At 41.5% G+C, this 21622-nt stretch overlaps 4 protein-coding genes across 7 annotated transcripts in view; 1 reads left to right on the top strand and 3 right to left on the bottom strand.

Moving 5' to 3' along the window:
* Window positions 1-888, top strand: part of LOC125287351 (transcription factor SPT20 homolog) — a 3805-nt gene extending 2917 nt beyond the window's left edge. For all 3 annotated transcript variants that reach the window (XM_048233072.1, XM_048233071.1, XM_048233070.1), the window contains exon 2: window positions 1-888. This exon is cut by the window's left edge. The gene's annotated coding sequence lies outside the window, so the exon portion shown is untranslated.
* A 1539-nt stretch (window positions 889-2427) lies between these two features.
* Window positions 2428-5342, bottom strand: cbx7b (chromobox homolog 7b). The gene is made up of 4 exons (XM_048233069.1): window positions 5283-5342; window positions 5103-5169; window positions 4655-5003; window positions 2428-2850 (listed from the first exon to the last, which is right to left on the bottom strand). Exons 3-4 carry the CDS (start codon window positions 4989-4991, stop codon window positions 2648-2650), a joined length of 540 nt encoding a protein of 179 aa, XP_048089026.1. The 5' UTR covers window positions 4992-5003; window positions 5103-5169; window positions 5283-5342; the 3' UTR covers window positions 2428-2647.
* A 1823-nt stretch (window positions 5343-7165) lies between these two features.
* josd1 (Josephin domain containing 1) lies at window positions 7166-12445 on the bottom strand. Its single transcript, XM_048233874.1, has 5 exons — window positions 12303-12445; window positions 11108-11818; window positions 10267-10395; window positions 9409-9603; window positions 7166-8901 (listed from the first exon to the last, which is right to left on the bottom strand). The coding sequence occupies exons 2-5, from the start codon at window positions 11392-11394 to the stop codon at window positions 8799-8801; spliced, it is 714 nt and encodes a 237-aa protein (XP_048089831.1). The 5' UTR covers window positions 11395-11818; window positions 12303-12445; the 3' UTR covers window positions 7166-8798.
* An 805-nt stretch (window positions 12446-13250) lies between these two features.
* Window positions 13251-17683, bottom strand: LOC125287830 (GTPase IMAP family member 4-like). Of its 2 annotated transcripts, XM_048233871.1 has the most exons (8): window positions 17450-17683; window positions 16308-16385; window positions 16046-16096; window positions 15846-15896; window positions 15584-15634; window positions 14950-15000; window positions 14792-14854; window positions 13251-14366 (listed from the first exon to the last, which is right to left on the bottom strand). In XM_048233871.1, the coding sequence occupies exons 1-8, from the start codon at window positions 17532-17534 to the stop codon at window positions 13627-13629; spliced, it is 1170 nt and encodes a 389-aa protein (XP_048089828.1). In that variant the 5' UTR covers window positions 17535-17683; the 3' UTR covers window positions 13251-13626. The 2 variants fall into 2 exon arrangements, with proteins under 2 accessions (XP_048089828.1, XP_048089830.1); XM_048233873.1 differs by lacking the exon at window positions 14950-15000.
* Window positions 17684-21622: the final 3939 nt, after the last annotated feature.

The raw sequence follows: 21622 nt of genomic DNA, 5'->3' as shown, positions 1-21622 counted from the left end.
CAATACTCTCTGTTTCACACAATAAATACTTTGCTGTTCACACACACACACACACACACACACACACACACACACACACACACACACACTCTCTCAATCTATTTCTCTCGCTCTCTTGCATATACACACACACACAAAAGAAAATGTGTTGACATGCTATCGTGGAGACCCACAGTGTATTTCAGGAATAAGATGGACTGCTAATATAAATAGAATCGAGAATTGGTCGATTTAGTATTTTTCTCTAAGGGTTGGTGTAGGGTCGGGAAGTAACCACAGCAGAATCCATGGCAATATGCCTTGAGACTTATTTTATAAGAACATGGAGAAATAACTCTTGTCTTTTATATATAGATATATTATTTAATTTTATTTTTTTGAAAGTTAAAAAACTTGAAGCTACGTAAATTGATAAATTAAATGATTTTTCTTTTTTTTTTCTTCAATGATCTATTGGGGATGCAAGATGGCACTGCGGTCATACAGTATACAACCCATTTGGGGATTGCTGAGTAAATATCATGCCATTTGAAGAAATGTCTTATACTTACATATATAAAAACATATAGATACTGAATCACTGTACAAACCATGGCAACTGAACCGTTTATTTTTGGTTTGTTATTTTACTTCTTTTTTTGTTCTGTTTTTCAAAGGAGAGACTGGAAAAGACCATGTGCTATTTGTTTAGTGTTCAAAACATTTTTTGACCACTTTTTTCCCCTTGTTGACACATTATGGTGCTTGCTGAGCAGAAGCAAAAAGAACTAATTAACTGTTGCTCCAGTGTCAGTAGTTATCCTTTTTTTTTTAAGTTATTTTGGTGGTCAGATTTCTTTGCCAATTATTTAATTGTACATTAAAGTATGTTTGTACCATTGGAAAATATACCAGGTGGTTTGTGCTGTTCTTGCGTTGGTTTATGTCGTATGTAGTTGATAATCAGAAAACAATGGGTGCTCTGATGGGCACAATCAACACCATCTGCCTTATGAATGAATGAATGAATGATTTGGAGTAACATGTGTACGGATGTTTCACACAGTTGTCATGGTGATCTAGCCTGATCAGCACATTCTACTCTATTCTTCATAACTGTTAAATTGTGGGCAAGGAAACTCAAACTTGGAGATGGGTATACATGTGGACATGAATTTATTTCAATATAAAAGGCAACAATTTTATTAACGTCAACATAAAGACTAAAATGTTCATACTGCACAATGCCAATACTTCCCAGGTCTCTTGCAATTCTATGGGTATTTGAAACCCAGTGAACTCGCATTGAATATACCCTGTTTGAGCAAACCTTACTCTATAGGCCCTCACACACTTCACCATTCAAAGAGTGCATTTAGTCCATATGTTTCACTAACAAATACACTACTTTTAAATAAATAATAAATATAATACATTCAACATTAGTAAGACCCTCAGGTTTAAAACAGTTGTGCAAAGGCCATTCTAAGCTCCTCTTCAAAGAACCCCTCTGTGGATGACTGATTTGAAATCGCATTTGTTTGACTAGTGATAGGATGTTCATGTTTTTGTGTGTGTGTGTTGAGCGATAGACAAATCTAAAAGAAAAACTAAGATCTATCTTCAAAGTAACAGTTAATACATTAATGTGAGTGTAATACTTCGGATGAACATAATATAAAATCAGTAACACAGCAAGCAAATGGTTCATGCAAGTGCATGACGGACAAACTGTTTTTCAGTGCAACAGTCACAGCCAGTGTTTGTCTCGAACACAGTCCACACCATATAAACCGTGTCGGTATTCCGAGACTAGCGTCGAAGCAAAATTGGTACTTTTTGACCAATGATAGATTTTTGAAAGAATTCTGTTTAAGGAACTACTGATGGGCAAAACAAGCACAGTCCAGTTCTTCCAAGTGAACACTGGGTTCCTTGTCTGTCTTTGTATGTTGTAAACATCACAGAATACAGGGCAGTGTGCTAAACTGTCTAAACTACACAAGAGATTCTACAGACAAATCTCTGAAATTGAAAGTTAACTCCATTAACTTCACAGGGGCCCAATATCATGCACATAGGCTTAACGAAAAGTGGACGGAATGATATCTGCTGACTAACCCTGGTCTATGTTTGCTATGTGTACCTACATAAGTGTGTACTGTGTCTCAGCTATGCAAAACATACCTTTGTGAGAGAACGAGGAAAGGTGTGTCATACAAAATGACCCTTTTAAAAATAGACCTCTGAAGTTCGCCTACAAAAAAGAACCAAAATGGCCATCTTTGCCCAGATAAGGAGATCCGGTCGTTGCATTGCAAGTTAGCTATGAGGTAGCAGAAATCTAAGTGTGCCGCCTTCACGTACCGGAGATCACAGTATCCACTTGAAGGCAGAGGACAAAAGTGTGTTCAGGAAAACGTCTGCATTACGGACTTTTTCATCACCGCGAGAGTTTAACAGGTGTGATAATTCAAAATCCCCATGTTATTTTCCCATAGGAAAAATTGCCAGATACTGGATGTCAAAGATGGCTGCTTTTTTGTAGGCGAACTTCAGAGGTCTATTGTCTTAAAAGGTCTGGACTTCTTCACACACTCAAACCCCCACCCCCACCCTCCCCTCCTTCTTTCTCTCTCCCCTTTATCCTTTCATCATTTGCCAAGGCTCATTCAAATTCCAAGTCCCAGCCCCTGAAGAAGCCCTTGGCAGTCAGGGCCTCTCTAAACGTCACAGTCAGAGAGTTGATGGTGACGTCCGTCACAGTGATGTCCTCGGCACTGGTGAACGGGCTCCAACACTCTGGTGTCTGGGATGCGGTCACTTCCTCTGGCTGGGTATCAGGGGACCAGCACTTTGACCTTCCAGGTCCTGAGAAAAGCAAGGACAAGCTCAAGATCAAGCGAACCACTGGTAACCAGTGCAGTGGCAGCCAATTCAAACGAGAGCTCAGTTTTCGTACAAGGGTTAAATTTACAGACTTTCACAGTTATAGTGAATATGTTTCGTAATGATGTGAGCATGTGGAAAATACTGTTCACCATAGAAAACATGTCTTGCATGCATTTCATTTGCCTGTTTCAATACATTTGGTCAACTCTGTATTAACGCTTTAAGACATCCTATGCAAAGTTTTTTACCTTACTATAACAGCTTCAAAGTCATTTTGATGGTAAACTAACTTGTAATGGGAAGAATCGCACACCTTCCGCAGCCATAAACCTCTGAACTTCGCCTACAAAAAGTACCCAAAGCTGCCATCTTTGCCCATATAAGGACATCCGGATGTTAATTGAAGCTAACTACCTATGGCAAGTTGCATTGCAAGTTTGCTCTGGGGTAGCAAAAATCAAAGTGTGCCGCCTTAACGTACCACAGATCACAGTATCCACTCGAAGGCAGAGGACAAAACTGTAGAGCAAAACGTTTGCATTTCCAATTTCGTTGTCCCCGCGAGAGTTTAAAAGGTGTGATAATTCAAAATCCCCATGTTATTTTTCCATAGGAAAAACTTCAAGACACCAGATCTCCTTATGGGCAAAGATGGTAGCATTTTTTGTAGGCGAACTTCAGAGGTCTATAGCCTACCCCTCTATGGGGAACCAGCCTTGCAACTTGCTCTACCCCAACCCGGACAATCACAAATTGCTTTACGGCAGTTGTGCAATAGCCTATTTGAATGAAATTGTGTAATATTACCTTGTCAGTTGATATGGCTCTTAGGAGATTATCTTTGCCGGTTTGTAAACAAATCCACATGTACCTTGTCCAGGGGGAAGGGTGCAAACTATGAGTGGTATTTACGACAGTTCTGTAAAATACAAATATGCCGCAACAGTAGGGAGAGCCCAGTAGCAAAAAAAAAAAGAAAAAGAAACGGCATTGGACACCTTTAAGACAATTGGTCAAGACACAAAGAACCTTTTTAAAGGTGAAACCAAGTGCACTAAAAAAATAATAAACTTGTGTTTAAATATGACAATGGCTCTGTAAATGGGTACCCAACAAATGACCCAGTGGCTTTAGGAGCACTAAAGAGAAGCGTGTATTTGATTACCTGTTGGATTTGAATATACGGAAATCTATCTAAGATTGAAAGAATGTTTCCTCAGATACACGTACTGCATTTATAGTAGTTGATGAAACACTTATATTCCATCTCTTATGCCAAGTTACAGGTTTTGTCCCAGTCTGGACTGGTCACTGACTGATGTGGAACTGAGAAAATAGAAATACAGAACTGTAAAGTATAGAAATCAAACTCTAAGGACCAGACTCCTGCACATAGATTAAGACTAATCCTGGACTAAAAGAGAACTTCAATGGACATTTCCACTGAAAAAAAAAAAACAACAAAAAAAAAACAATAAAGAAATAATAACGTTTTTCTGATGTATTTACACTGAAATAAATTAAACCTTTATTGACCTTATTCCCCAGAAAACCATTTGCCACAAAGGCTTAATCCTTGCCTGTGGAAGAGAATCCACACATCTGATCAACTGATCTGAATGAAGTACTGCTGGATTTCAAGGAGCTTATTTTGCTGGTGGCATGCCCAGTAGGGTCGCCTACAGTGCGACAGGGTTGACAAACAGCCCTGCCACATCCCGTAGGAATTAGGTCAGTGTAGTGATTATGTGTGTGTCTCTGCCTGACCAACTAGCACACTTACTGCTGAGGACATCTCGCCGCATGCCCATCTCCACTTCGGCCTCCTCTGCCCCGGTCTCTTCATCCTCCTCCTCCTCCTCCTCCTCCTGTTCCACCCAGTCCTCTTCTGACAGTCCCTGAGAAGGGGTGGGTGTCTGTGGGGGACTGGGAACCCATGTGTACTGTGCCTGGCTCTGTTTGCTCTTGTGTTGGGCTAGCCCGTGGCACAGACCCCCTCCGTACGACTGGTAAGGCTGGTCTGTGGAGGTGGTCGACTGTGGCTCTAGCGTCCGTGTAAGGGAGAGCCGCAAGCGGGCTGGTGGCTGTGTCTGGGGCTTGTGCGCACTTCGCAGATCCATGGTATAGACATCCTAGAATCAGTCAAGACAGATGGTACATAGCTATGAAAGAGGACTGGAACTTATACACCCACAGTAAACACAATGGTTATGGTGGTCACTTGAATGAACCTGCAGAAGCAGCTTTTTGGGCTTCGGTCCTCTTTTCCGGTAACCCAGTGCCCTGTCCCTCTGCTCCCTGCAGTGTGGGTGAGATGGTGAGATGAGAAGAAAGGAGAGACCAGGGTGGACACATATACAGTAACAAAGTGTTTTCTGGTGCCTTTGCAGTCCAAAAGGTCGCTCACTTACTTCTCTTCATAAGCGAGAACCAGGCGTGGGTCCAGAATGTGTTCTGCAGGTTCCCATGTACTGTACCTATAATAGAGGAAGGGATTGTCAAAAACACTTTATATTACACAATATAATGTGTAATCTTAATGTTTCTGTATTTACAACCATTATACTATTGTAATATTATTAAATAGCAGTATTACTTACTTGGGGGGGCCACCCCTTCCACTTCAGCAAATACTCCACATTTCCCTAATGGGGGGCGATAAATGTCATTAAAAATTAATTGTTTTAGGGTATTCCATATCTAGTCTATCTTCATTTCTCTAATTTTTAAGAGGCAACTGGAAGGTGACGTTATCTCGAATGATTTTCTGGTATGACATCATCCAACATGAGCGCATTCGTGTCTGTCAAAAATCGCATCCTAGGGGCGCCCAAACGCCACAAGTATCCTACTACCAGCCTACAACATCCAAGCATTCGAGAATATTTTGAGAGGCGGTGTGTTGGTGATGCAAGGAGAGGTGGGAAATGTAGGCAGGGGTAAAGTCGCGTGCATCTCCACTACTGTCCCCGTGTCCACCTCATGACGTTTACCGGCGCACGCAACAAGAATCATTTACTTCGCTACTTTTCAGCCTATATCGGTCATGTAATTCATGCCTACAGAGCAATTACATATGTATGTCAAGCTACTCCAATGACAAACCAGTTAAGGTACAAGAAAAATAGATTTGTGTGACCCATTTTCGACGACGTCATCTGTAGTATAGCCTGCGACATTAATAACGGGCTACATGACATCAAACTAGGTATCAGTTGTCAGACTTCACATTGCATGCTGCCAATGATGGGATAAATAGCGGACTTCACTATGTCTTTACTATGCTGTAAAATAACGTTGCAGGAAACACAGATTAAAACAGAGCTGCGCATTAAAGGGTTTCCAAAATCAAACTAATGTTATGTAACTCAATTCGCATGTCTGGTAACCTGATGGGTTACCGTAGCATGTAGCCTAGGTTAATGCAATGGCAACGCACTCCTACGTTTAGAGGGGCACTCCCGAGTTCCCTCCCCCATATGTATCTAATGGCTTAAAACAGTATCAGAACTAAAGTAGCAGTGTCGGCCATGCGTTCAATTCGTTATCTACGTATGGCACTTATGCATAAAATCGAATTAGTTTGTTAGAATGTGAAATCGGTGCCTGTAATTTCACAAAAGCGGTCCCAACGCAGCTTTTTACCTTTCTTATTCTTTTTTTGATGATTGACTCCACAGCAAACACTTGTTCCCCAATCGCTGACAGCTCCATTCCTCTTAAAGTTCGTTCTCCGCCTGTTCCCCCAAAAAAACAGTTGCTGATGTTTGCGTGCAGAATGCGTTCCTATCTTCCACGCAAATAACAGGAATGGTCAGAGCAATAAAAGCGTTTACTAAAGCTTTACTCCCACCCTGGCCCTCCCCATCTAACCCCTGGCCTGATTTCGGTTCAGTTTCGATGCTCTGCCAACCGTTCCATCTCCTTTTACTAGCTCTATCTGTGTATGGAATGACTTTTCAAATCTGCGACACATCTGCACTGTTGGGCGCGTCCCCGTGTTACCCAAGCGCGTTCGTCGTTTGAGTCTCTTATCTACTGCAATTTGCCGGCGCAAAACCGAGGTTACATTGGTTTGCGCACGTCACTGACAGATCGCCTTCCGCGTATGGATGTCTGACTGTATAAATATTACTGCTTGTACAAGGGCAGCAAATTAAAGGGCTCTTGAGAGTATCAAAAGGGGAGGCACGTTTTTGGCAGTAGGCTAGGATTTTTGACTCACTAAGTTATGGCAAAGGCATGCTATGTGGTTTAACCTTTTTACCTTTAAGGATGTCACAGCACAAATGTATTAAAGTGCCAATACAAGCATTTATTTGTGTAACGAAAAACAAAACATACACAGAAGCACATTTTAACCAGATGCCCCAAATAAAAAGGGCAACAGTGACAGATTGTCATGGCAAATAATCAATTAAAAAATTACTACCCTTTTCCCAAAGCACCATGGTATATGTAGTGTGGAATGTTGAAACTCTGAACTAGGATGTCCAATCATGGTTCTTTGGGAGTTCAATTTAGCCACCTCATAGAGTGGTATGCTCTCATTACTACATGTTGCGTTCTTAAAAATGAAAAACTACATAGTCAAGAGGAGGAGTGTTCAACTTCCCTTCAAGTAGAGTTACATATTTAAGTCACCATATCAGTTCCATTGTTTGTTTGATAACACAGTGCCAAATACCAAACAACAAATACCAAACATTGCAAACAAACCATCATCTTCATTGCGTCAGCCTTCTTAAATGTACTTTCAATGTCTTAAAGTCTTACTTTGACACAAACTCTGCCACTTACAAAAAACATGTCAATTTCAATCTCTTTTCTGAACCGTCACATACCCAACCCAAAGTATATTTTTGACAAAGGTTACTTGTATGAATTTTGTAACATCATAAACCTATCACTGAAATGAAAAAGAATGGCATTTTTGGCAAGTGAACAGGATATATTTCCATTCCTGAAGGGCATACACAACTTACTGGTCAACTTCTGATTTCAGTATAGTGTTGTAGAGGACCAACAACAGTGATGTGCATGCACTGGGTATTGAAGTAACAATCGTGATTGTAACAGACCCCTCCTTATGTGAATATAACATCCACTGAAGGAGTTATCATGCATTACACAAGGTACTTCTTATCAGTAACTATATAACGTCATATGGAAAGATACAATTTTACACAGGCAATTCTGGGTCTTTCCAAGCATTTGTCAAAAAGCTGGAACAAGGCTAAAAACTTCAGTGAAATTACTGGTTTGAAATTGTCTTTTTTTTTGGAGGTGGGGGATCCTACCGTGAGCAGTGACACAAGAGGCCGAGAACTTAGAGGCAGGACAGACAAAATACACCATGACAACTGAGAGAAGAGATGCTGATGCAGAGTGAGAGATGCAAAGTGAGAGAGACAGAGAGAGAGGAGAGAGAGAGAGAGAAAGAAAGAAAGAAAGAGAGCGAGAGAGGGAAAGGCAGAGGGAGAAGGCTACAGGGACAACGATGTTGTACAGAGGTATACAGAGAATGAAGTACTGGTAGCTTTATACACAGTAAGACTTCTCCACTTTGAAATTAGACCATAAAAAACAAACAAAAAAAAAACATTGAAAAATACTCCATATATATATATATTTATATAAAAACACATAGTAATTCCAAACACCGAACATAATCGTCATCAATCAGTATAGTGTTGTGGTTTCTTGTGATGTGATTTGCAATCCCTGTGTGTCCATTACCTTCACTGCTTCAGTCTGATTGGCCTGAGTCCAGCAGTGGGTATGTAAACAGAAGAAGGGGCTCGCCAGTGTGCTTCTGTGATTGGTGGAGTGAAACTCCTAACTGCTTGGAAAAAGGTTCCCTGATTGGACCAACCTTCCCTCCTGAAACCACAGCTGGAGTGAGACGAAAAAGCTATCAGCAACATTCAAGAGGTATCAGACCTCCACGTCTGATGGACCTCAACCTCCTCTGGCACGACCAAAAGGAGTTCACAGTTCTTCCCTCGAAGCTGGTGACGCAGGAACTTCCTGTTGACATTTCCGCAGAAGGAAAGAAAGAAAAAACAGAATGACCATAATGCACTTAGGGGATACATGGTTTTACAAAGTAGTGCCTCCTAGTGGATTCTCTAAATACTGAAGTTTATTTTTCACATTTGAGAATGGAGCTACAGGGCAATGTTTTTTTTTTTTTTTTTTTTAAAGAAAGTTCCACACATCAAAACATCAAATTAGCAGGCATACAAGAATTGGGCAAGATGTAGCATGGAATGCTGGTAAATATAGACGCAACACAAGCCACCTCCAAATTCAAGCACAAAAGGTTAAAAATAAACATATTGGCCCTCAAAACTATGCATTTAGTGTACGGCCCCTATATTGTGGCCATATGGCCTTCTCCGGTGCATAGTGATGATATGAATGTTAAGCTCATCTCTTAGGATATGAATTCCCACCATTGTGATTCCCAATATACCTTCAACCATCAAAATCACTTTACACTATAACAGCTATGTGAAAAACTATTTCTAGTACCTGAGATCATCAGCTGTTCCAATGGCATGAGGACTCCGTAGTTTGGAGTCCAAGTTGTAGTAGACGCCTCCAACTTCCCGCACACCAATCCAGTGCTGCCTTTTCAGTGGCAGCCGTAACGGACCCCAGCGCAAGTTTGAGGGCACATTCAATATAAAGCCAGTAACGTTGGGCAGAGCAATGCTTCCGACATCCCTATAGACAAGAGTGATTACATGATGACTGACAGAGCACATGCATATACAGGGTATTGAACTGTACCCATGACAGCATAACATAGTAGAGGTGGGATAATATATTGAGTATTGTAGCATTGCAATCTTTTTTGGCATAATATATCGCTATGGCACCAAGCACCACAATTTTTTATTTATTTTAAATTATATTATATAAAATGGATTTTGGTACATTCATCTACTCAGATTGCTTCTGCTGAAGTCCACAAGTTCAGCTGAAGTCCATAAGATGGCATGCAACCTTGTTATTTTCGTGTCACAGGGCAGATCGGACAGTAAGTCAATTTTAGCATGGCAAAATGCCTACAGACTCTAAATGATGGTAGAAATAAATCGCAATGTATTGCAGAATTGAATCACGATACTGGCTGTATTGTAAAACATAAAGAACAAGAAGAATTGTGGCCCAAATATCGCTGTACCAAGGATAGTACTGTATTGTCACCTCTGTGGTAATTCCAACCCTTATTACATAGTGCAATACTAGGCGTTCCTGCCTTGCAGAGACTCCATTCTCTTCATTGTAAGTCAATATTGTATCAAAATGAGTTCGAAACTGTTTGAAGGTAAAAGAGCTATATCGTCGTTGCTTTAAGATTGTAATGAAGAGTCCAGTGTTTACCTTCTCTTGTCCCACCACACAGCCTCAAAGCCACGAGTCTGCAGTGCAGCCATAATGACGTTCACATCATAGTTGCCATTACCCAGCATGCTCTTCTTGTGTGGTGTCACCAAAGTGCTCGGGGAGAGTCTTGAGGAAATTGAGGAAAGAAAACAAATATGCAGGCAAGGAAATGAGGGTGTGTGCGTGAGAGAAAAACAAAGAGGAGAGATGAGGCAAAGATCCCTCTGCTAGCACTGACAATTTTTTTATAACTCGAAGTCCAAGACAACATGCACATTCTCCACAAGGATCATTCACCACTGTTCTTCTTTGCTCTGTTAGGATTCTCTGTAAGAGCTGTAATTACAAATGAGCTGCTTATAATAGTATTCATCACCACCAAAAATGGCACAGCCCGCAGCCTATATACCAGCTGGTATTTCAGACAGTCATTCAGGACTAATGCCAAAATGTTTTGGTTTCAGACCTCCCTGAATGGGGACAAGCAAATGTTAACAGTTTAATCAGTGTATGCAGAGGCCTGACAGGACAAATTCAATAAAAGCAGCAGTGCTGGAGGAACAACAGGAGGATGGTTGTGAAATAGTTATCAGTATGTGGTGATCTTTCATCATGCTCTTGTGGATGCACAGTACTGCATGGGCTCTAACTATTAAATAAGCCAAACATGCCTGATTACGGGCTCTATTATTAGTCTGGTGAATCAGGTGTGTTCAAGTTGAGACACCCAAAACATGCAGAGCAGCAAATTCCCAGAGAATCTACTGAACAGCTGGTATTCCCTCCAATATACCCTCTTCCCATTGTGTTTGAACCTACGATATCCCCATTCCCTCACCTCTGGTAGATTTCCTGCAACGCATCTCTGGTGAAAGCCGCTCCGTCCTGGAAGACGTTGTTGAGCGCGTGGAGTGCACAGAGCTCCCGACGCTGTTTCTCGTGGTAGATGGCGGGAGGTGGCGGAGGAGTTATGGATAGGGTAGAATCTGTCCCCTCCTCCCTATCTGACGCACTGCCAGCCCCTTCCAGATTCCCCTTCTGCTTGCTCACCTTCCATGGCATACAACCCAGTTCCTGAAGACCCCCTACCCCCCTCCCCTTTCCAGAGCACGGTGCACTCCCCATTCCTTTCCACGGCTATGCCAACACTACCATCTCCACAACTTTTCAGTTGCCTGAGGGATGTGTGGCAAGGGGAGGGGATGGTAGTCACTTGGCAAAAAAGAAAGCCAGGCCCCCTAGGCTAGCCAGACCTCACGTTCTGTTATCAAGAGGGACACTGTTCTGGTACAACTTGGAGCCAGGAGGTGAACTTTCAACTGTGCTTATCTTCTTTGGTTGGACCCCATTGTGTCGATCACAGACTTTTGCTTTAGGACTCATAGACATGCAGTTCTTTCCATGTCTGTGGTTGTCACAGACATTAACATGACAAGTTTCAGCTGGTCTCAGAGTGGACTGAAAAGGAAGTGAAAGCCTGGCTGGTGGAACAAAAACTGGCGGTAATCAAAAAGTCGAGTCAAGCCATAAAAGTTCTTCAAGTCAGATGCTGTGGAGGAGACAGAAACGAAGGGAGACTTCAGTGTTATTGATCTCGTGGCTTCAAAAGGAAAATGGTCAAACACATCTCCTGTAAACGCCACAAAAGCAAGATACTGAGGAAGCTATTTTAGTTGGTTAAGACATTAAATAACTTCATAGTTGTGAACTTTTTAAGCATGTAATGTTTGGAGTGGGGGTCAAACATCTCAACCAGCTGATTGGCTATGGTTGCTAGCAGGAGCACCCACGGTAGGTAGGGAACAGAAATCAAAAGGCCAAGAGAGCCACGTTTCACACAACCTAACATTTGACGGAGGGTTATCAGACGCACACTTAAAGGCAAGGTATTTACGAAAGATGACCATTTCCTGTTTTTATTCCCTTAAAATAATCGTTCGTAGTGGTGTGTGCACAGGGTAGCCTACTCGTTTGATTACATTAACCAAAAGCGACCAAAACACACATTCGTTGTTTATCACCATTTCACTTACTTGTGTCTTCATGCGGTGTAGCAGTGTATGGACTGTCAATATCCTTCTGATTTGTGTCCTCGTCTGTATCCTAAGGTTGTTTATTCCTTTGTCTTTACCACTTTTCCTTATAGCACTGTCTCTCAACACGGGCATGCGCACAACGTCATTTGCGTTTCGCTGGGTTGTCACAGTCTGCGTCACGCACTACATGCGTACTGTGGTCCCTCCCTAAACACTGCGAAATGTGATTCCTATTTCACAAAGGGCTTATTTGGAATCATAGCCTGTCCTAAAGGCTAACGCAGGCATTGCATTATACATGTGCAATATCCCATACTTGTTTCTTGTATTTTTTTTCTTTGAGAGTGGAAAAAACCCTCCACAAACTTCTCTGCATGATTCACAGTGGCATACAGTGCAGTTGTGGATGAAAGAAAAATATTTTGGCTAGATGCCTCCACCCATTGCTTGAACTGGAATTACAACTTTACTGTAACTTAAGGGATGAATCATCAATGATTTATCTTTCTTTATATTTCTCATGACACCTTTTTATTGCAGCACCAGCTTGAAAAACTGTTAGCGATGTACAAACTGTACTAAAATATTAGTTTTAAGTTTTAAAATGAACAAAATTTAAATGTACCATCATCCTTGAAAAACACAATATATTAAATTTGCCAGTAGTGTCAGTGTAAAATCCAGTGTAAACACTTAAAGGAGAATTCCGGTGTGATTTTGACCTAAAGTGTGTTGAAACATGATACCGAGTGTGAACGTATGTCTCATAGCTTACCTCGGTTTGTCCCCTGCACTCAGAAATCTGGCGCTAGTTAGCCAATGCTACCAACAGTTTTTAAGCTATGGGTGCCTCGGCATCGGCCTAGCCATGCAAATAAATCACTGTTTTACACCATTTTTACGAGGCTCAAAGTAGCTCCATACTTCATTGGTAGACTTCCGAGGGCCTTGACATTTAAACGAGACATGGAGAACTTTGAAAAAGCACTGGTAGTTTATTTACAAGACGATTTATACCGACAGTACCTCTAGGAATTTTACCATTCGACGCCTTCTTGAATTTAGTCACGATAAGTCGAGCGATGAGTACGAACGAACAGGTATGATAAGGGATCAGATAAGGGATCAGGGGACATGCCAAGGTGAGCTATGAGACATATGTTCACACTCGGTATCATGTTTCAACACACTTTAGATCAATAACACACTGGAATTCTCCTTTAACAGTTAGCTTGTAGTCACACTCAAACAGCCCAAATCAACTACACAGGTCAGAATCTCATGAGCCTTGTTTGTCTGACAGGGCCTTGTATCTCTGCTCTCAGCCCCAGTGTCCCTCGAGTTTCTGTGTGAGGATGTGGGCCATGTCAGCCAGCAGCTCCTCCCTGATGCGCTCCTCCCTGCGCTGGAGCTCGTGGACGTAGTGGCCCTGCAGGGCCCTCATCTCCACCACCCTCTCCAGCAGCCCTGGGGCTGCATCCCCCCCGTCGCCCACCAGCTCAGCCCTCTGGCCGCACATGGCCAGCGCCTCCCTGAGGTCCCCTGCGTCCTCCTCCAGAAGCTGAGACAGGGTGCGCGCCCCCCGTCCACCCAAACTCTCGGCTTGGGTGAGGAGCACCACCAGCACATGAATCAGGCCCCCTTCGCCCACAAGTTCCTCTAAGGCATGCAAGACATTTACTGTGTCACTTAAGTCGCCTCTGGCCTTTGAGCCGGGGCACTGCAGGGCCAGCAGGAAGGCATGCGGGCCAGGGCTGGCCAGCTGAAGACTGCGTAAGGCCTCTCGGGCCCTCTGAGCCGTCTCCAGGCTTTTGCCCAGTAAGTCTGGGGTGTCCACCACTGTCACCTCTCTCCCATCTATCTTTGTTCTCCACCTCTTGCACTCCTGAGCGTCTCTCTGTTTCAGGGAGGTGCTGGAGCCGAGCAGAATGCTGACCAGCGAGAGCCGGCTTTTCCCCTGTGGCCCGACCACAATGAGTCGCAAACCCTGGTCATCATATTTAGGGCTAGGAAGTGGACTGTTGATGTTTTGTGCTTTAGCCTCTCTGTTTTTAAATGGCCCTGAGAGAATGAAAAAAAAAAAAACAATATGTTTAAAGTACACAAAATCTCTTTTACATGCTATTTTTCTTTCTTCAATACCCTACTGTGGCTCTCCATGAACTATTTATGACCACTTTTACCACATGAACAGGAAATATTGAATATCGCAAACTCAACTTTAAGTCAGGTTATTTAAAATGCAAACTCATTTTGATGCCACTGACTTAGGAGATGGAATCTCTAATACTGCTGATGTGCGTGGCCCGGGACAGCTGATAATGCACTCTGTAACATTGTTGTCAAGGGTAGGAGAATTTTAAGCGAATTAGGAACTACCTTAAATGAGCACTAAATGAGTACCCAATGAAAATTGATGGAAAGGAAATGTCTAGATTGTGCTACTTTATGACACATCCCAGCAATTTGCATTTAAACTGACTTACCTTTTACACGTTGCTTTAAATTCAATAAAAATTCCAGCCCTTGCTTTATTGATGTAAGTACACCTAGGAGCACAAACACAAACAGAAAAAGACTAAGGACAGGCAGAGAGAGATATCGTCATTCAGACAAACAGATGACATTTGTGGTGGAGAATCACCTGCAATGGCTTTGACGAGAGCTGGCACCCAGCTAAATTTTGCGAGTAGTGCTGTGTGATGAGAAAACCAAAAGTACAAGATAAACAATGATATGTAAATTTATAAAAAACGAATGATCCATTAACTGGAAACAAGTGTGAACACAAAGAGCTCACACATTGAAAATGGAAAAATATGGTGCTAAAATGTGATGGATAAAGAAGAAATACATGTACTGGCAGAGAGAAATAAATCCAATCAAAAGCCTCATGGTTTGTTTTTAAGCATTTTTACAGAAATTGATATGTTGATGTGTTTCTAAGTATATTTTGTGTGAATTATTGCCTTTATTGTGATAGGACATCAATGAGACTGACAGGATGTGAGTGGAAGAGAGAGATGCATGGGATCAGGAAATGACCGAGTTGGCCTCGAACCTGGGTACCCATGGGCACTTGGACCCGAATGTGGTACAAGCACTGTAGCCAGTTGTTGTGTTTTATACTATAAAAAATATTCACTCGACTTACATTTTTAAACCTCCCTCCCCAACTGATCCTATGACTACTTTGCATAACCACAATAATGTGTCTAAGTGTAAGGCTCACAATGCTATACAAGCCATTGAAGGTTCCAACAACAAGAAATCCTCACCAACAAAGAAGTGCCATATGCGACCAAACCAATGGAATAGTGTCTTGAGCCCTGAAAAAAAAAAAACAGTTGCGATAAAACAGACATTTTTATTAGATGCTTGTGTAGTGTCACTGACAATGTAACACAATTTGTGTCAGAAAGGAGCTGATGTAAAAAGCATAAGTTGAAGAAGTAACAGAAACATTGCCTGCATACTTGAATATTTTGAGCTTTGGCGAAAGAATTACATGTATAATATTCCTCTTTCCAAAATACATACCACGAACAGCTTTTAGAAGATTTGTCAACCAGCTCCATAAAGATGAAATGCCTTTAGAAGATTGAAGGTTTTAATATTTAACTTACATAAAATGTACACTTGACAATAAATCTTTTGCCATACCTTTTGTTTCATTCCCCTAAAACCTAATTAGTTATCCGAACAGCAGTTTACTTTACTGGACAAGGAAAACAACTTACCAGTTAGAGAACATATGATGCGAATTGGCCATCTAAACAATCCTGGTAGGGCTGCAAACAGAGGAATAAATGAGACTCATTTTTCGATAAAGGAGTATTGTTTTTCATATTTCATTACATCTGGTTATATTTCACTAACTTCAGAGAATAAAGTTAGGCACCAGCACCAGGCACCAGCACCACCAGCATATACTATTCTCCACTGCCTTATTGTCCATGTAACAGTGAGTCATATGAAATAAAGCAGCATAATCATACAGACCCTGTGAGCATCTGAAGAGAAGATATCCTGCAACTGAAATCAATCCTGTTAACAGAGTGTTGGCATCTATCCACAGACCTGAGGAGAGAACACATTTGAAAGAAGAGCTGTGTGAGCTTTATACAGCTAAAGATGTAAAATCATATCAGTCATGAAATATCCAACCATTCCATGATGTGCACTGCACACACAGCATACGGAGAGTTTTAAAATCTACATTAATTTACTCACTTTAGAATATGTAGGGCTTTCTTTTGATGTTATATCAAGTCTCATCTTTGTTTTTCGAGCTTAACTGACCACTTCAACCACTGAGGATTTAAGTTAAGAATAGTGTGACAGACAACTTGGTAACCCCTGCCCTATTTGTGTTTGGTAAAGTAAAGTGAATTGGCTTCAGAAGGAGATCTCCAATATTCTTCTCTTCTTATTTAAAAAAAAAAACTCACTGCAATTAAAGGAAGTATAATTTCTAGGGTCTTGGCACACTGATATTCAAGGAGCCCAATAACAACACTGTTGTCAACACCTCATGTATTATGTCAATCGGGCCTACAAACACGCTTTCAGTCTATATTTATAACGACCCCGTCGTGTTCAATTTGGACCTGTTGTTAAATATAGGCCTCTCTCTTTCTCTCTCTATATATATATATATATATATAATAGTCAAGTGTGGTGCGGCACGATGAGGCACTTGGAATGAGCATGCGAACAAAAACAAAGGTGAGCATGCATGGGCCACTGTCTGGCCACCTAATCGGATCGCTTAGAGGAGAATTTCAGAAACGTATAGCCCACGGATTGGAAGCAGTGAAAGAGAAGGATTAATTTGTAGGTTACCGAAACTTAGAGAAAATCTATGCTATGCTCATAAACTAGGTCGACTCATTATAGCACAGGTAGATTCCATTTAAGAGAATTCTTGCGCACACGTTGTGCCCTAGCCAGCTCAATAGTCGGATCGCTTATTTGGAGAAAGTCCACCAGTAGCCCTCGGCTCAAACAGCTGGTGATGATGCTTCACACAGCGTGGATCATAATAGGACCATCCCACAAACATGAGTTGGAGTTTTAACACAAAGAGATTTAATACTTCAGTGTCACTGAAAAACTTGATATTTCATATAATTTGATCTCACCTTTGACAGATGATTCAATCTTAGACTCTTCTCCGCAACTTGAACTCGTCGTACATGGGCTGTCCGGTTTGCAATCACATTCCATGTTTCCTCAACGCTTAGGCCGTTTCCTAACAAAGCGCCGCCCCGGTCATATGCTCCAGCTTGCTGCGCGTAATTCGTGAGGCGATCACAAGCGAAATGCCCCAGCTTGATCCGCCCGCTATTACGTCTCTTAACGTGCGATATCTTTACAAAATCAAAGTTTCATTTTACTATTCAAACCCGTTCAGTCATTTGTCAACGTTATAAGTATGCGGAAGCCGAGACATTTAATTAATTAGGTAGCCTACGCCTCACATAACCCATCCAACTAGAAGGGCGGGAAATACGAGATGGGCTACAGTGTGACAATGGCTGGTTAAACTAGATGTACCGCATAGCGGTACAAAATATGACCGCCGCTCAGTCCTGTACATCCGTTCCGCGAAAATAAATCACACTTCAATTTGTCTCCATATTTTACTCCATCCCCACTCTTGAAACTTTTGTGTATGCTTGTTTGGCATGCCTGAGTGTGTGTGCGGGCTGCACAGAAAGTAGCCTACTGGTGCTGAAAAGGTGAATAGATTGTAGAATAGCCAAAGAAGATGTAGCATTGTTATAAAACCTTTAAAATCTCTAAACAATCACAAGTAGGGCAGTTCATCACAGTTCATCCATTGCAACTGGATTGATGAAAGGTCACTTACACCTGTAGGCTACATTGTATTTGGGAAAAGCAAAAGGTATCAGCATAATGTTATTTATTTATTTTTTTTTTTTTTTTTTTTTTTTATTTTTTAAACAGAAACATCTCTGTCAGTTCCATGCCGTTTTCAACAGCTATCAAAACAAAGGTCATTTTTGGATGGATGGATTTTTTTGTGAATGTTTCTTCTTCTAGGCCTACATAAGATTTTAGTCATCTTTAGTTCATGTAATACTTTATTGTCAATGCACAAATTAAGTAACAGTAGTCTGAAACGTTATTGTTAATGCACAAATTAAGTAACAGTAGCCTAGTCTGAAACGAAATGCTGTTTTACATCTAACCAGTGGTGCAAATAACTGACATGTCCAAATGGGCCTTGATGAAATGCGTCGCTAGACTGTTCATACACATTTTAACGGGCCAAAGTTGAAGAGCTTTTGTCCGTTATTGTTCGTTCGTAAATATAGGCTGATTCATGTTCCCTTGCATTGTGTAACTGAGGTCCATGGCTAGTCTGGCTTTCATCAGACCAAGCTCAATCTTTTAAGAAATCAAAAATAAATAGCGGGCAGATCAGGCTGGGTTCACCCAGCCTAGTCCATAGGCACCCGATATTGTTTAATTTTCCCGATTGAGATATACACGCTCTGGCTATTCTAAATGCAAAATGCATCAGGGAGTTATGACAAAACGGTAACTAACAAACTAGATCCTAATAGAAAGCTGTTAGCTTCCATAAGCTACAGGTAGGATTATAAGGTAGGCCTATTTACAACATAAATTGTCAATAGGCTATGCTGGCGGCACAAATAAAATCTCCTTTGAAACCAATGGCTTTACTTTACAGTATCAAGCGGACTTAAACTGTCATATCGTATGCGAAAAGTTGTAATAACATTCACGCAGCTCCATGAGTCAAGGAAAGCGCGAATGAAGTAGCCACTTCTAAATGGGACCCACTACACAGTAGCTTAAGGTGTTTTGCTAAAGCAAACATAATGAAATGAAGGTGTCATTGTTTGGATACTTCACACACACGTGCTTTTTAATTTCACAGACTACAACTACCAAGCTGTAATCAAAGCACATCGATTCCCCTCTCACACCCCTGCACGCACTTAAAAACAAAATAAACAGGCGCCTCAGTCTCACGCATGTATAGGCAAAACTGTATCAGACCGGTGTAACGTTGGTATATCTTCCATTGCACAGAATGATTTTGTAGCACGTGCAATAAATGACAGTCGAAAAGATACAAACAGTGCTGCTATACATTTGCTTGGTATAACCGCATTTATAGTTTTCTACAAATGCAATCAATCAAATGCCTCCATCACTCAACCAACGCTAACGGTAACATTACCTAGGTCCTTATTGATATTACAAGATTAACGCATCCTGCAGTAAAACCAAGCATGTCCGATAAACATCCTCAGATTTATTTCGGCTTCAAGAAGAAATGGGAATTACACTTCATGTGAACATCGCCCTATCCTTATTAGATGTTCACAAGCGTAAATTACAGTCCTTGTAGGAAGCGCCCATTGTTTTTTTTCCAACCCACTTTTAACTTCCAACAAAATTACGCCTCACTGCAACGATGCGCCATCTAGTGGACAAACGACTACTTATCGCCAACACTGAAAATGCAGCCATGATGATGATGATTATTTTTATTTTGGCTTTCTTTTAATCCTACTGAATTTGTAATTATGTATCGGCCGCTCTAATACCGATAGTATGTGGGTGCCTGTGTGTGTGCATGTGTATATGTGTGCACCGCCATTTACAGGCCAATGAGTGTACAGTCACTAAATGTACACATAACCTAATTTTTTAGACCCCCCCCATGGATGAAATTCTACTTTAAACTTGGCATACCCCCAGAGAATGCCAGGTCAATCATACACATAAAATTTGGTGCAGTTCTGAACATCTTAACTGAAGATAGGGGCTTAATAATAAAGCAGAATAATATTGCATTTTCATTTTTTACCGGGGTGCAAATCACAAATGAGTGATTATGAGCCAGGTTGATGTGGGCCCTTGAGACCAACATACCATAAAAAGATTCTTCATCCTCAGTGCCACGGTTCAGGTAGTTATTTAGGAAAAACTGTTTTTTTTTTTTTTTGCGGTTCAGGGGCCCAGCACGGGGGGTTGGTGGTGGTCCCCGGGATGAAATGAAATTTTTCCGTAAAAGTCTAGTGGGGCTACATACCCACCAAATTTCATGTACCCCGGTGGTTCGCGTCCCGGTATCAATGACCAAAAATTCAGGGAGTAGATGACGGGAAAAATTCTTGAATTGTGTGCATGTGTGCGTGTACAAATTTATGTTTATGTGTGTGTGTGTGTGTGTGTGTGTGTGTATGTGCGTTTGTGTGTTTGACTGCGTGATGTGTGTTTGTGCATGTGCATGCATGCGTACATATGTCTACTGTGTGAGTATGTGTCATAATGATGATTACTGTAAATGTATGTGTGTGCGCAGGTATCTGTTTATGCACATGTGTGCACATGGAATGGGTTAACATGACCCCTGAGGCAAACATAATGGAAAAATTGGTCATCCTAGGCCCTACAGTTCTCAAGATATTCACAGAGAACTGTGTCTGCCCTACCCTCCTTTCGGGGTCCAGTCCAGCGGGGCTACAGATCAAAACGAAGAATGATGGTTCCATGCTATCCATGTGGGGGTACATGCCCACCAAGTTTTGTGTACCCCGGTCTTTCAGTGTCCCGAACGTTGGTGTACGCCACTAAATGTACACATAAATTATTTTATTGTAAGGCCCCCCATGAACGAAAAAGTACACAAAACTTGGCATGCATTCAGAGGGTGTCATAATGATCCTACACTTTTAATTTCGTGCAGTTTTGACCTTGTCAGCCAGAGATATTGTGATGAAAACACCTAATTTTTTGCTTTTTAATTTTTAACTAGGTGGCTTATACATTAAATAAGTGGTAATGGGATGGGTTGACATGCCCCCTTAAGACCAACATACATAAAAAAAGGTGGACCTCCTAGGCCCCACGGTTCTCGAGATATTCACAGAAAACTGTCTCCGCCACCTACAGGCCAGTTGGTGTATAGTAACATAAATTAATTTATTGTGTGGCCCCCCATGAACGGAATTCCACAAAACTTTGGCGTGCATACAGAGGGTGTCATAATGATACTACACTTCCAATTTCGTGCAGTTTTGACTATGTTAGGTCACAGATACCTTCAATTACAACACCTCATTTTTACTTTTTGTGTTTAACTAGGTGGCGCTTATACATGAAATGAGTGGTTATGGAATGGGCTGACATGGCCCCTTGAGATCAACATACAAAAAAAAAATGGTCCTCCTAAACCCCACGGTTTTCGAGATATTCACAGAAAACTGTGTCCTACCCCCCCTCCTTTCGGGGTCCAGTCCAGCTGGGGG

This window comes from Alosa alosa, chromosome 22, assembly GCF_017589495.1.
Source record: "Alosa alosa isolate M-15738 ecotype Scorff River chromosome 22, AALO_Geno_1.1, whole genome shotgun sequence".
NCBI lineage: Eukaryota > Metazoa > Chordata > Actinopteri > Clupeiformes > Clupeidae > Alosa > Alosa alosa.
Note: the sequence above shows the minus strand (reverse complement) of the source record. Positions and strands in the feature narration are given on the sequence as shown.

What these genes read in the sequence shown, in the direction of transcription:
- cbx7b (XM_048233069.1), bottom strand. Translation starts at nt 4,991, where the DNA reads ATGGATCTGCGAAGTGCGCACAAGCCCCAGACACAGCCACCAGCCCGC. An exon ending in GCGGCGAGATGTCCTCAGCA is followed by an intron (nt 2,851 to 4,654) that starts GTAAGTGTGCTA and finishes TGCTTTTCTCAG; the next exon opens with GACCTGGAAGGTCAAAGTGC.
- josd1 (XM_048233874.1), bottom strand. Translation starts at nt 11,394, where the DNA reads ATGGGGAGTGCACCGTGCTCTGGAAAGGGGAGGGGGGTAGGGGGTCTT. An exon ending in TTGCAGGAAATCTACCAGAG is followed by an intron (nt 10,396 to 11,107) that starts GTGAGGGAATGG and finishes AATTTCCTCAAG; the next exon opens with ACTCTCCCCGAGCACTTTGG. An exon ending in GTGTGGTGGGACAAGAGAAG is followed by an intron (nt 9,604 to 10,266) that starts GTAAACACTGGA and finishes TCTTGTCTATAG; the next exon opens with GGATGTCGGAAGCATTGCTC.
- LOC125287830 (XM_048233871.1), bottom strand. Translation starts at nt 17,534, where the DNA reads ATGGAATGTGATTGCAAACCGGACAGCCCATGTACGACGAGTTCAAGT. An exon ending in TCTTCTAAAAGCTGTTCGTG is followed by an intron (nt 15,635 to 15,845) that starts GTATGTATTTTG and finishes TTTTTTTTTCAG; the next exon opens with GGCTCAAGACACTATTCCAT. An exon ending in TTTAAAGCAACGTGTAAAAG is followed by an intron (nt 14,367 to 14,791) that starts GTAAGTCAGTTT and finishes TCATTCTCTCAG; the next exon opens with GGCCATTTAAAAACAGAGAG.